Source organism: Phascolarctos cinereus, unplaced genomic scaffold (assembly GCF_003287225.1).
Source record: "Phascolarctos cinereus isolate Bilbo 61053 unplaced genomic scaffold, phaCin_HiC Scaffold_8;HRSCAF=390, whole genome shotgun sequence".
Lineage (NCBI taxonomy): Eukaryota > Metazoa > Chordata > Mammalia > Diprotodontia > Phascolarctidae > Phascolarctos > Phascolarctos cinereus.
Window position 1 is genome coordinate 69,643,251 of NW_027556291.1, and position 13,815 is coordinate 69,657,065.

General features: G+C 49.2%; 1 protein-coding gene across 2 annotated transcripts in view; it reads left to right on the plus strand.

Moving 5' to 3' along the window:
- Window positions 1–13,459, plus strand: part of BCAP31 (B cell receptor associated protein 31) — a 29,919-nt gene extending 16,460 nt beyond the window's left edge. For both annotated transcript variants that reach the window (XM_020977295.2, XM_020977294.2), the window contains exons 5-8: window positions 7,070–7,205; window positions 10,323–10,437; window positions 11,407–11,507; window positions 12,990–13,459. In XM_020977295.2, the coding sequence (XP_020832954.1) occupies window positions 7,070–7,205; window positions 10,323–10,437; window positions 11,407–11,507; window positions 12,990–13,028 (391 nt within the window). In that variant the 3' untranslated portion in view covers window positions 13,029–13,459. The remainder of the gene's footprint in view (window positions 1–7,069; window positions 7,206–10,322; window positions 10,438–11,406; window positions 11,508–12,989) is intronic.
- Window positions 13,460–13,815: the final 356 nt, after the last annotated feature.

Genomic DNA, 13,815 nt, shown 5'->3' on the forward strand with positions numbered 1-13,815 from the left:
GGAAATGAGGGGAGTTTTGGTGAGGAAGAAAGCCAGGCATGGGCCCTAGGTTTGGGGAGAGCAGATTTCAAAGGTGTCAGAGATAGGTAGGATCCTATTTGGGCCTAAAATTGCATTGAGGAAGTGGGCCAGGAGGGGTGGGGAGCTCTCAATTAAGAGGGTTTTTTCATGTGAAGAAGGAAAAGGAATCTCTCTGAAGAGACCAATCTGGATGCACAGGGAAATCACCCAGCTTAGATTTTTAAAAGGCATGTACATCAAGGACAGGTAACCAACAAGGAATACCACACTGTGGTACAGCCCTGTGGGTGAACTCAGGCAGGGGAGTGGTGCCCTGGTCACATCGCCTCCAGGGGTATTGTGTTCAGTTTGGGATCTAAGATGATATAGAAGGCTGTTGGTGAAGCTGGAACTTGTCCAGAGGAGCATAACCAGGATGGTAAGGGCCTTGAGTTCATGCCAGGTGAGGATTGGTTGAAGGAACTGAGGGTGAACAAGAGTAGACTTAAAGAAGGCTATGAGAGCCCTTTAAATACATACTGCTAGCTGTCCTGGAAGAGGAATTAGCCTTCCACTGCTTGACTTCGGAGGACAGAACTTGGAGCAATGGGGGAAAGCTTCAAAGAGGCAAATTCAGGCTCGTTTGAGCTGCCCCACAGTGCTGCCTCCTCTCACTGGAGGCTTCCAGCAAAGGCCAAAGGACAGCTTGGTGTGGGTATTGTACAAAAGGTCCTTTTTCAGAGACTGGTTGGGTTAGATAACCGCCACATTGGGCCATTTTGCTCCAAGTGAGGTAAGGACCCGCCTCTTGAGGAACTGGGAACCAGCCTTCCCTGAGAGAGGAAGCTGCCACTCCCCTAGCCCTGACTTGGAGCTAAGCCTTCAGAATCACAATAGAGCTAGAAGACCTCAAAGATCATCTAGTCCAGGACTTCCTAACCTTTCTTAGGTTATAGATCCCTTTGGTGGGTTGGTGAAGCTGAGGGAGCCCTTCTCAGAATGTTTTGCAATGCATAAAATACATAGGATTAAAAAAGAAACTAATTATATTGAATTTTTTTTAAGTTTGCCGACCCCAGATTAAGAAGGACTGATCTACTGTAAACCTTTTGGTTTGTAATTTGATATGCCAGGGCCTGTGCTTGACAGATAGGGAGATAGAAAGCAAACAAGATACAGCCCTTAACCCTGAAGGAATTTAAAACTTAGTAGGAGTGACCTTTGTGTAGTCTTAGTATGAATTACGTTCTTAGTATGTAATTGGTATGACTTAGTATGAATTAAAATGTAAGTACATGAAAGAGAGAGAGGTACGAGTGTTAGGTTTTTCTGAAGAGATAGAAGTTGAAAGCCTTTAAAAGAAGGGCTTGAATCTCAACAAGGAGAGATTTGGTTGGGAGGGTGGCGTTGTAGGTGGACAAGGGCATGCCTGAGCAGAGCAAGGATTTGGGAGCAGTGAGTGCAGAGTTGGAATGGGCTGTTGCAGTAGTTTAGATGAGAAATGGGGTGGGGGGGAGCCTAAGCTAGGGTCATAGTTCATGGGAATGAAGAAGATGAATTTGGGAGGGATGACAGAGTCAGCAGAGCTCATCATCTGGCTGGATAGGGGTTGGAAGAGAGGAAAGAAGGGCTCAAGGGTGACTGAGTTTGAAGCATGAGTGACTAAGAGAATGTTGATACCACAGACGGAAAAAGAACTACAGACAGGACCTACGCCCTTACCTAAGGTCAGACACCAAGAAGATCGGGCACACGAGTTTTCCCAGGGAAAAGAGAAAAGCTTTACTCATCATTCCTCCTGCTTGCTTTCAAGTCTTTTCTCCCCTTTTCTTCATTTGGAGGAAGCTAAAATGCAGTGGTTTGTGAAGAGTCCGCTTGGCAGTGACCCCTCACTACTCCCTCCCCTCCCTTCTCTGGTTTCACTTGGGCTCCATGTTCTCCTTTGTAGCATGCCTGGGGACCTCTTTTCTCATCCTTAATTCCCGGTGCCATCCAGAGTAAAATTAAAATAACAAAAGCAAAAACTTGAGGCTGTAGGGCTTGTCTCCTGCTTTTCATAGTGGATGTTTGCATCTGGTCCGGTTGTTTTTGATTTTTTTTTTTTTGGTTTGTTTTTTGTCTGGCTCAGGGCTGGTGTTGTATTGGACCATTTAGGTAAATGTACAGATGTTATCTGGGGCCATCTCCATTTGTCCTGATATCTTGCCGCTGGACCCAGATGGCTCTGGAGGAGAAAGTGAGGCTGGTAACCTTGCACAGCCCTCCCTTATTTAAATCCAGTTCACTTGCAAGTCATGGCATCATCTTCCTGATGTCATGGTCCACTTTGAGAATGAGTAGTCCAAGCTGCTCCACTGGGCACCCAGCTGGTCAGCAGCTCATCCTCTCCTCTCCACCTTCCCTTCATTCCCCTCCCTCTCCTTCTGTCCACATGGCATGCCCTTGCCTATAGGTACTCTGCCCAAAGGAATATAAATTTTGATGGCTGAAACCCAACAAGATATCTTGGGGTTTGCTGGCTAGATTTCTTTAATGGCTAGATTTCTTTCTTAAAGACTGTGCCTTAAATCCAGTTCACTCTGGCTCTCATTGATTGGTCAACAATAGGTCCCAGCCCAACCACCCACTTAGTGGTCATTGTTTGGGTCCTGGTGGCTCAGAGTGTATATAAATAGTAAATGTTGCTGTTTTGGCCAGAAACTCTGGTCCCCTTCCTGATTTTTTTTTTCATTAGATAAAAGCCATTCCTTGGCTCACTTCTTAGCTTTAATCACTGAATGGGCGTTGCCTCAGAGTCAAAGTGACAACTCTGAAAGACCTTAGTTTAGTAAGGCCAAAGTCTCCCACTGCGTCTGGGGCCATCTCCAGTCGTCCTGATCTATATCTTGTCACGGGACCCAGATAGCTCCAGAGGAGAAAGTGAGGTTGGTGACCTTGCACAGCCCTCCCTCACTCAAATCCAATTCATTTGCAAGTCATGGCATCACCTTCATGATGCCTTCAAGAAAGAAGGACAAACAACATTAACAGCAGATATTATCAACCAACTTTTTGTTGGCCTCTTCCAGTTTGTACATTGGAAAAGGTGGCTATATTGGGACACCCCTTCCCCCCTTAGTGTCTCCATCTGTAAAATTAGGGCTGGACTGGAGAACTACTCACCCAACAGCCAGTAGTGGCAGACATTGTGTGTGCCCCTTCCCCCAGGGTGTACTGGGGAAATGGCACCTCCAAACAAGTTAAGTGCAACTTCGAGAAGTGTCCCAGCTGAGCCTGGCTGGAAGCTCCAGATTCTGAGGAGCAGAGGTGGAAGAAGGGAGTACATTTCCGGGGAACATGCCTCTATACAGAGGCATGGAGAAGAGGGGTGGAATGTTTGGGAATCAGCAAGTTGGCCAGTCGAGCTGAACAGAGTACAAGAAGAAGAGTCATGGGAAACAAGTCTGCAGAAGTATGTTGGAGCCCAATTGTGAAGGGCACGGAGGAGCTTGCATTTTGTCCTGTGGGCATTAGTGAGCCCCTAGGGATCTTGGAGTAGAGGACTGATGTGATTGGATCTGTGCTTTGGCAGCTGTGTGGGGAATGGATTAGAGAGGAGAGAAACTGGAGGCAGGGAGCCCAAAGAGGCAGCTATTACTATAGTCCAGGTGAGAGGTGATGGGGTCCTGAGCTAAGTTGGAGGTCTGGTGAGTGGAGGAAGGGGAGCATACATTGAGACTTGGTGGTGGGGGTAGACTTGATAAACCTTGGGAACTGATTGGATGTGGGGGGTGACTGAGAATCAAGAGTCAAGGAAGACTCCTAGATTGCAAAGCTGATTGATTAGGTGGTGTCCATAACAGAAATAGGGAAGTTTGGGTGAGGGCTAGAGATGAGACATCCCCATGGTCGTTGATGGTGTAGAATTGGAATTTAGAAGAGAGAATTGGGCTGGCTGTGTGGGTTTTGAAGTCTTCCCCATAGAGCTCCATGGGGTTCACCAAGGGAGGAAATGAAGAGGAGGCCCAGGACAGAGCCTTGAGGGAACCCCTTGGGGTTGGGAGGTGGGTGATGGTCCAGGAAAAGAGATAGAGAAGGATCAGTTGGGTAATGGGAGAACTAGATGAAGATTGTTGTGGAAGATGGGGGAAGGAGTGGTTGACAGCAGCAGAAGCGATGTCAAAGAGAAAGAAGATGGAGAAAGGCCCTTGGACTTGCTGGTCACCTTGGGGAGAGCAGCATCTTCACCTCCACTTTGCAGCCCCTGGCAATTGTAGAGATAGCTTTTTCCGTGAGTTTAGTTGTGGAATAGAAGAGCTGAGTCAAGGAGACCAAAACGTGCTTGAAGGCGGTGGGAATTAGTGATAGTGGGGTGAGGTTGGGGACTGGAGGGGGTGGGCAGCCAATGTCTGGGTGGCTTAAGGTTTCCAAAGCATCTTGCATAGGTAAGAGATCAGGGGCCCCAGTATAAAGGTTGGCCTTGGCAAGGTGTAGGGCTCTGTCTTCCTCACACCAAAAAGAGGAGAGTGGAGGGCTAGGGAGAGGGGCTTGGAGGTGGCTGATGGCAAATGACCTTGATTTTTCTGGTAAAGTTGGAGGCCTCTGGTGAAAGGGATGGTAGAGCAAGCCTGAGGCACCCTCCATTTCTCAACTTGCCCCTTTTGGGTGAAGGGCTGCAGGTGGTCCTGGTTTGGCCCAGCGAGGGACAGGGAAGGAGCTAGATGGGAATTCTTGGGGCTCAGACTGCATGCTGTCCCCTAGCACATGTCAGGCTTGCTCTTGCCCTGATCCAGTGATGACAGGAGGAAGGAGGCGGCAGCAGCAGCAGTGAAGAGCTAGGCTCCTTCTGCTCCTGTTGACCTGCTGGTTGGCCACCACTAGTGTGGGTCCAGCCTTTTAGCAATGCAGCTTTGGCTACTTACCAGTGTTCTTGAACACTTCTCATGTCAGCCACTTGTCTAGGATGGGGAGGGAAGTGCTGTCTGTGCTCACCAGCTTGAGCTCCAAGGTCCTTCAGTACCCACCGGTTCCCATCTTTGCCACAAGATGGCACTCTGAAGTCCCAGAAGGGGTGGTCCTCCAGACCTGGCGTCATCTTCCCCTCTGCACTGGAGCCCCAGAGGGCTTTGTGCTGGCAGGAGAAGGGGGGGCCGATCTGACTCAGACATGCCTGCTTTTCCAATCCCTGTGGTCCCCATCTCTCTCTTGTCTCCACTGTGCCTCCCCTCTCTTCCGCCCCAGTGGTTGGTTCCAGACTGCCTCTTTGTATGTAGATGAGACAGTCCTGTTGGTTTGCTCCTCAGCAGCTCAGCCTGGCCCTTGGTGGAAGGCCTTTGGTGCAGAGGGCCTGGCTGAGGAGGGGTCCTACAGCCTGAGTTAGGGAAATCTGAGCCTTGGGCCACGAGATCCCTGAGACCGCTAATTTTAGAGGGTACATGTCACTGGAAACTCACTGCTCTTGCCAGATGGCAGCAGTCCGGTCAGCCCTGGGCCTGTTCCTGGGGGAGCCCCCCTGGTTCTTGTACCCCTGACTTGGATATGACTGAATAGCTGTTAATTAAATGAAAAAAGGAAAGAGGAGGGCCTTCCATGCCCCACCCCCACTTCTCTCTTCTGAGTGCTTGTCCAAAAACTGGGCAAGGCAGAGCCCCATGAGGGGGCGGAGGTGGGATTGGGGGAAATCTTCTAGCCTTTTATTTTTAAAAGGTTTTTTTCCACTAAAACCACGAGGAAAATGTGAGCATTTGTTTGAGGCAGGGAGAGGTAGGGAAGGGGAAGGGGAGGAGAAGGAGGAAGAAAAAAAAAAGAGCAGCAGGCTTGGAGTAAGCACTGTCCCAGGGTAGTAGCTTGGGCCCAGCTTTTTTGCCCCCTGCTGTTTTTCCTGTCTGTTCTCTGTCCTTTTCTGAGAATGGAGTTGGGAGGTGAAGATTTCTTGCTCACTTCCTAGTTCTGTGACCTTTGTATCCTTGTGCCAGTTGGGGGGGGGGAGAAGTTCTTATACTCTAGCAAATACCTTCTTTCCCCCCCCAACTGTGTGTGTATGTGGGGGAGCAGTGTCTCCCTAAAGTAGGTGGGTAAAGAAGTATCTCCCCAGATTTCAGGGAAATGGGGGAATCCTTGAACTTCTCACAGCTGTCCAAGATTGGGGTCTGAGACAAGAGTAGGAGGGCTCACCCAGGCTAGGCCCTGGGTCTGCAGTCTTGGAAGCTTGTGTGCTGCTTTTGAGGCTCTTTGTACTCCCAGGCCCCTCGGATTGCTGGTTCAGGGGCTTAGGAAGCCAGCACTGGCTCAGCTTCTCTGTGTTCACTTATTCAGGCTCATCAGATGTCTGTTCTGCTCACAGGTCCTGGTTTGGTTTGGTTTGTTTTATATTGCTGTGAGCCCTGCCTTATGTGGTGGCTGTCAGGATTTGGGTGTCTGAGATGAACATCTTGGAAGTTTGTAAGGGGAAGTTAAAGTAGGGCCTAAGGGTCTACCCTTCCCCCAGATGCTGCCACCTACCACACAAGGCAGGCCTTGTGCCACAAGGTGGCTTGCCCTGTGGAAGTTAAAGTACCATCCTCTCCATCCCTCATGGGAATGCCCTATACAACTCTGGCTGCCTCTGGGCCTTACACTTACAGGGCCAGGGCCAAGTCTAAATGATATAGATCATTAACAGGTTTAGGCTGTAAAGGGGTCTATTCAGCATTTCTCACTTTGTCTCCAAGGACCCTAGTGTGAGTCTTCTCCCTCCCCTTCAAAAAACAAAAGCCAAGAAAAGCCCATTCTCGAGGAGTGGATTTGATACAGCATAGCCGCCCTGGTCTGCTCTTGGAGACAGAACTTCAGGTATCTCTATTTGTGACCAGATGGGATTGCTTCCCTACACCTTTGAGGGTAGAGACTGTCTCTCTCTGAGGTCAATGGGGAGCAGACTAAGTCACATATAAAGTGTCATGGGTGCCTTATAGGGATGCCGCAGGAGCCCTCCCCTTAACCCAGAAGTGTCAGTCAGGGCTGGAGAGAAGCTGGAGGTCAAGCTTTCTGGCTCTTTTTTATTTTCCTCTCCTGTTTAAATGCCATTCTCTTCCTTTTTAAACAATCACAGCCTACTCAGACGCCTGGTGACTCTTATCTCCCAGCAGGCCACACTGTTGGCCTCCAATGAAGCCTTCAAAAAACAGGCTGAGGGTGCCAGTGAAGCTGCCAAGAAATACATAGAAGAAAATGACAAGCTGAAGAAGGTGAGTTCTGGCCCCTCCCTTTACCACGTGATAGCCCTGGGGCTGTGCCAGGTGGGCAGCCTGGAGCAATTGGCCAAGCACAAGGGCTCCTGCTCTGGCTTCAGCTGCCAGGGCCCTGAGCGGCCTCGCCCCATACTGCCTGGAAACGTCCCTGCCGACAACATCTTGTAAACTGCTGGCCTGTGGCAAGACCCAAGAAGCCTGGGTGGGTGGGCTGTACTCTGTGGTGTTGACTCAATCCCAGGTGCCCCTATGATTCATCTCTAAGGTTTTCCTTGTTGAGAGAATGAACTTCTTACCCCCTACTCTGGTTTTCTTTTTCACTTTCTCTTTCCCTAGGGTTTTTTCCCAGGGTATGTTGATAAATGGTCAACAGCTGTATCTTAGGGAGGAATATGTGCAGGAAATGCTTTAAATGGGCATTATTAACTTTTTCTCTATCATTTTTTTTTAAGTTTAGACCAGGGGTTGGCAAACTACAGCCTGAAGGCCCGTGAGCTAGGAATGGCTTTTACATTTTTAAATAAAATTAAGTTTTATTTTAAAAGATGTAAAAATCATTTTTAGCTCAAGCAGGGGCAGTACAAAAACAGGCTGCACAAAATCATGGGTCAGTGGAACTGTCGTTTACCCACCCCTGTGTTAGACAGTCAACAGAGCGATAAATCAAGGCCTGATTTGTCAATTGGTGTTTGATAGCCAGTTTGAGCTGGCTCCAGCACACCCCTGGGTTTTTTCTGAGGTGAACCAGTGAGCCAATAGCCTGGCTAGGGTGGTACCTGTGGGTGAAGCCTTTTACTAGGAATTATGAGGTACTTAGACTAGAAATCGGAGCCAAAGGGCTGTCATTTAGGGGAATCCATTCTAGCTAGATGGGCAGGTGGGAACAGGCACCATCTTTGGCTTTAAGAGATATTCCTGCTAGGATCTGGGCTTCCCCTTTTCTTTCTTTCATCCCTAGAATGTCAGATCGCCAATGTTTTGGAAGTATCTAACTGCTAAGTTAGGGAGGAGTTAGTGACCAGAGTTGCCTTGGGTCAGACTTGGGAAGACTTTGTTGGTTGAGGGGCTAAATGGATGTTGCTCACAGTGTTATCTTTTTTTTTTTTTAATTTATTTTATTAATTTATTTTGATTTATCAACAATCACTTCCATATGCTTTTGAGCTTAAAATTTTTCTCCTCCTTCCTCCCCCCCACCCTCCCCAAGATGGCACACAATCTCATATAGGCTATACATTTACATGCCTATTAAACATATTTTCACATTAGTGAAGTTGTAAGTAAAAATTAAAACCAATAGGAAGAACCATTAGAAAGAGGAAACAAAACTCAACAAAAGGTAAACATAAGTGATAGCAATTTGACTTCCATAGTTCTTTCTTTTGATGTGGATAGCATTTTCCATCATGAGGCCTCTGGAGATGTCTGAGAAGGTTAAGTTTATCAATATTAGTCATCACACAACGTGGCTGTTATTGTTTACAAAGTCCTCTTGGTTCTGCTCACTTCACTCAGCATCAGACCATATAGGTCTTTCCAGGTTTTTCTGAAGTCAGCCTGTTCATCATTTCTTATAGCACAATAGTATTTCACTACATTCATATACCACAACTTGCTCAGCCATTCCCCAATGGATGGGCATCCTCTCAATTTCCAATTCTTTGCCACCACAAAAGGAGCTGCTATGGATATTTTTGTACATGTGGGTCCTTTTCCCATTTGTATGATCTCTCTGGGAATAAGCCCTAGAAGAGGGTATGTACATTTTTATAGCCCTTTGGGCATAGTTCCAAATTGTTCTCCAAAATGGTTGGATCAGTTCACAACTCCACCAACAGTGCATTAATGTTCCAATTTTCCCACATCTTCTCCAACATTTATCATTTTCCTCTTTTGTCATGTTGGCCAATGTCACACTGGTATCTCGGCTGAAGTGCACAGTCAGAGGCAGGGAGGAATAAAATGGTGTGATTATAAGGGACACCGGCAAGACCAGGCCAAGGAGATTAGCTAGAATTGGGCAACCTGCTGGGCCCATTTATTGGTAAGGGAAAGTCTAGAAATGGAGGGAAGGTTCCAGTCTGGTCCTTAAGTGCTTGATAAATTGGAGACAGTCCTTGTAGACAGGGATTATCTTTTGCCTCCCTTTGTATCCCCAGCACTTAGCATACTTTCTGGTATGTAACAGGCACTTACTAAATGTTTATTGACTGACTGCTGGAAGGCAGTAGCATGAAGGGAGATGGGGAAAGGCTTCCAGTAGAAGGTGGGAAGCCAAAGTGCGGGGAGATGAGGAGGGGGAACATTCCAGGCATGGGAGACAGACAGCGAAAATACCCAGAGTTGGGAGAAGCAGCAAGGAGGCCAGTGTCACTAGATTGCAGAGTAGAAGGGAGTGAGTAGTGGAAGAGGACTGGAAAGGTGAGGGAGCAGGTTAGGAAAGGCTTTGAATGTCAAACAGGATTTTCTATTTGATCCTGAAGATGATAGGAAGCCAGTGGAGCTGACTGAACAGGAAGGGGTGATGTGTGCCATGGTCAGACCTATGCTTCATAAAGAGCAATTTGACAGTTCAGTGGAGGATGGATTGGAGTGGCTGTTGCAGTAGTCGAGGCATGAGGAGATAAGGGCCTGCACCAGAGTGGGGGCAGTGTCAGGGGTGTACATGAAAGCTATTGGAAAGGTAGAATCAACATGCCTTGGCAACAGACTGGATATGGGGGTTGTAAGTGAGTAAATGGCCTTCCTCTACCTTCCCTACCACCCAGAAGACTGGCTTTTGATAAAGACTTTAGTGCAGGGGCAGCTAGGTGGCGCAGTGGAAAGAGCACAGGCCCTGAAGTCAGCAGGACCTGAGTTCAAATCTGGCCTCAGACCAAACACTTGGCACTTATGAGCTGTGTGACCCCTGGCAAGTCATTTAACCCCAATTGCCTAAAAATTAAAAAAAAAAAAAAGACTTCCTTTTGGCCCACTCAGAGGGGCAGGGTCTTAGGCCTAGACTGACAGGCTTTCCTCCCTTATTCCCTAACATGGCAACTCTTTCAGAGGTGAAGGGTGGGTCTGGGTCCCCAGAGAGTTGGGTAATCTGGGTCTCTTTGGTGCTTTTCCTAGGAAGCTGGCATCGATGGTGGTAAATTGGACCTGAACGATGATGTGCTAGTGGAGAACAAAAACCTGAAGGCTGAGCTCAAGAAACTCACGGAGGAGCTGGCCATCAGCAAGCGAAGTAAGGACTGGGCCCTTGACAAGAGCACCTCTGGGCTGCCTCCTGTTCTGGGAAGCTGGGGAAGAAAAACCCAGAGTTTCTCCCTTCTGCTCCTCCCTGCCAGCCCCCCCCCATTCACACATGTGTATGCCAAGCTATCATGGGGCCCAGCAATGCCAAGCAGAGGTCAGGAGCTGGCAGTGCTAGTGGGCACAGAAAGCCGGATAGTGTTTTGCAGCAGCACACAATGTAGAGTAGTTATGCCAAGTGGGAGGTGTGGGGAGCCCAGAGATACCTTTGAGCTGAGAACAGAAAGGGGTATTGGAGGTGGAGTGGTGATGGTAGAAAGAAGGTTCAAAGGCCACAAAGAGAAAAGTTCAGGAAGGGAGTGGACAGTTGAGTTTCTCATAAATCCAGATCGGCCATGATCATTTCATCCCTGTGTTCCCATCTGTTCTCTCTAACACCACTCCAGGCTTTGGACTGCTCCCTGTTTCTCCAAAGACCTCTGGTTATAGAGACTGAGCAGCTTAGCTCAGTCTTAGCAAATGGGGGGTGATGTTTCCTTGCCCAAACTCTGCTCCCCTTCCCTCCCCCGCCCCCCACTACCCTCCAGGCCTGGTGGATTTTGAGCTATTCATTGTTGCCAGCATATCTTGGCAGCAAATTGTAGATGCACATATCACCCAGATATGTTGGTTGGTGTGGCCTGGCTTTCTCACAACGTCCCTTTGTGGTATTGGGATGCCTTTCTGTGGCACACCTCTCCTTTCTTCCTTACCATAGTCCTCTAGCCTCTAAGACTGTATGTGGACACGAGGAGGAAGAGGGCAGAGACATTTCCAAAGCATGCGTAAGCTTCTTTTAGAGACAGTGACTCTTCCCAACCTCTCCTGTCCTTGGCCATAAAGACCCTGAAAAATGGACTGTGGCATGCAGACCACAAGCCATGCCTCCCACCCTAATTTGTGTCCTGTCTCCTCTCCCAAGACCTGGAGAGAGCAGAACATGAGGCTCTGGCCATGCGCAAGCAGTCGGAAGGGCTGACCAAGGAGTATGACCGTCTGCTGGAGGAGCATTCTCGCCTCCAGGTATGTGTAGGATTGGTGCCAGGATGGCAGTGTCCAGGATCCCCTGGGACACTGAGAGCATTTAAGGAAACCAGTTTGACCCCGGACCTCTTAAAATATCTGAGGAGCAGGAGGGGGCCCACATAGCCCCAGCCCCTCCCCCTGCCAAGGGATGCCAGATGGCGGGCATGCTCTCGGGCTCCTTGGGTGTGGGAATGATGCTGGAAGCCGTCTGGATGGTCCTCAGTATCTCTTCGACTTCTTCTGTCTCTACATCTCTCTCGGGCCCTCCTATCTTTCATTGTAAAGTGTCCCTACCAAGTAGTGGGACAGAATTGAGGAAATGAGGCAGAGATGTGGCTCCGCATTCTGAGGTGCTTCGACCTGGTGGTATTAGGGGAGATAGAGAAACCACCAATCTGTGTGTGCCCTTCCCCTTGGACGTAGCAGAGGGGAAAAAAGCCAGCAGTGTGCCTTTCCCTGGCCACACATCTGGGCCCAGAAGGCCTGCTGAAGTGATGGCAGCCCGTTGCCCTCTATTGAGTCAGAGATGGACATGACAGGTTAGGGTGTGGGCCAGCTTTCCCACATACCCCCATACTTACCCCAAAATAGCTCCAAAACCACAAGGGCAGACTGGAAGCCCAAGTGATCTTGTCTCAGGTTGGGGTGGGGAGTTATTTATAGGCCCCCAGCAGCTATTCTGGGCAATCACAACCAGTCCTGCCCTGCAGGGGGGTTGGGAGCCATATGATGGTTGGCCATAAAGGTCCTTAGGTGCTGGCCCTGGCAGCTGCTGTCCATGCTGCATGCCAGAGCTTGAGGCCCAGAGTAACGAAGGTTGTTTCAGCCCTTCAAGGTTGTTTATTGCTTTCCTGTCATTGCCCTCTTTGACCCTGTGGGCTCCTGCCACAGCTGGGATGGCATAGCCCAGCTGGATGGGAGGTGGAGGGAGGGAGCATTTACTCTGCTGCTCCTCCTTAGCTGTTGCTGGAGTCACAAAAGCAGTTAGACATTCTGGGCTAGCAGCTTGGCTGGGGTGGGGCCTTAGCCCAGGGGGTGCAGGGGCTGGTGGGGCTGTAGGTGGTAGAGCTGGGAAGGTAAACAGGAGAGTCTGGTCCCTTCCAACTGGCCCCACCCTGGCGAGGGCCCAGCCTCCCAACCCCTCCTGAAGCGTCCGCTCGGCTGTCTTCCCAGGCTTCACTCAATCCCTCTCTCAGTCACCAGGCTGGGTCCTGGCAGCCACATTACAGCCACGGGCTCCAAGACTCAGAGCTGCTGCCAGGGATGATGGGGAGAGCCTCCCCTTTTTAAAAAGTTTAACTTGGATTTGACATTCCTACCATCCCCAGCCTGGATACTTCCTAGGTGGGAAGGGGGCAAAACCAGGAAGTGGGCAAGAGGAGAGGGGTAGGCCAGAGGCACAGGGTGCACACTACATTGCCAAGAGGGAATTGGGACCACTTATGCCATCCTGCTCCTCTGGTTTCTTTCCCTCTCCAGGCTGCAGTGGATGGGCCGACAGACAAGAAAGAGGAGTGAGGGATTGGCTCTTCCTCCTTCCATTCCTCCCCATCACAAGCAGCTGGGTCACGTTGGAAAGCTGGGAACCTCAAGCAATGCTCCCTGCCCTCCATGTACCCCAAGCTCCATATACCCCACATATACACAGCTGCTTTTTCACTTTTGCTCAGCTTGTAAATAAACTTTGACCAACTTTGACCACTGAACTTCCTCATGCTTGCCTTATCTAGAGGGCAACCCCAGCGATTGGAGGTGGGGGCAGAGCCCTTTCTCTTTAGTCCCCCTTGCTCTCCCTACCCCTCATCTCTTCCAAAAAACAAAAGGGATTTGGTTGAGTTCTTTGGGGTGGTGGCTGTTTGAAGAGCCCTCTGCTTTTTTCTTGAGATGAGGAATATTGTGTTCTAGTTCCCAGCTTCTCTTGGAGAAATAAAATTTGTTAATCAAAGCTAGTGGATGTGTGGATGTGGCTGGCATGTTCCAAAACTTTCTGGGTTTCTTTTTCCACTTGTTCATCTGTCCCTAGAAGGTACATGTACCTTGTGTGGGAAATACCCTTTGGAGCCTGAAAGCTCTTGGGTCCTTTAGAATCCTCTAAAGGACATGAAAGGGGCCTGAGGTCAGCAGAGAGCTGATGCTACTTGGATTCACCCTTCCTTTTAAGCTTCCTCTGGGAACAGTGGTCCCAGGGGTAGGGGCTAAAGACAAAGCCCAGTTGAACTTCCCTTAAACAGGTTAGTTTTTTTTTGTTTTCTCCCGTAGAGCAGTGAGTAATAGGCTTGGCATGTCTTTGATTGCTTACAATAAG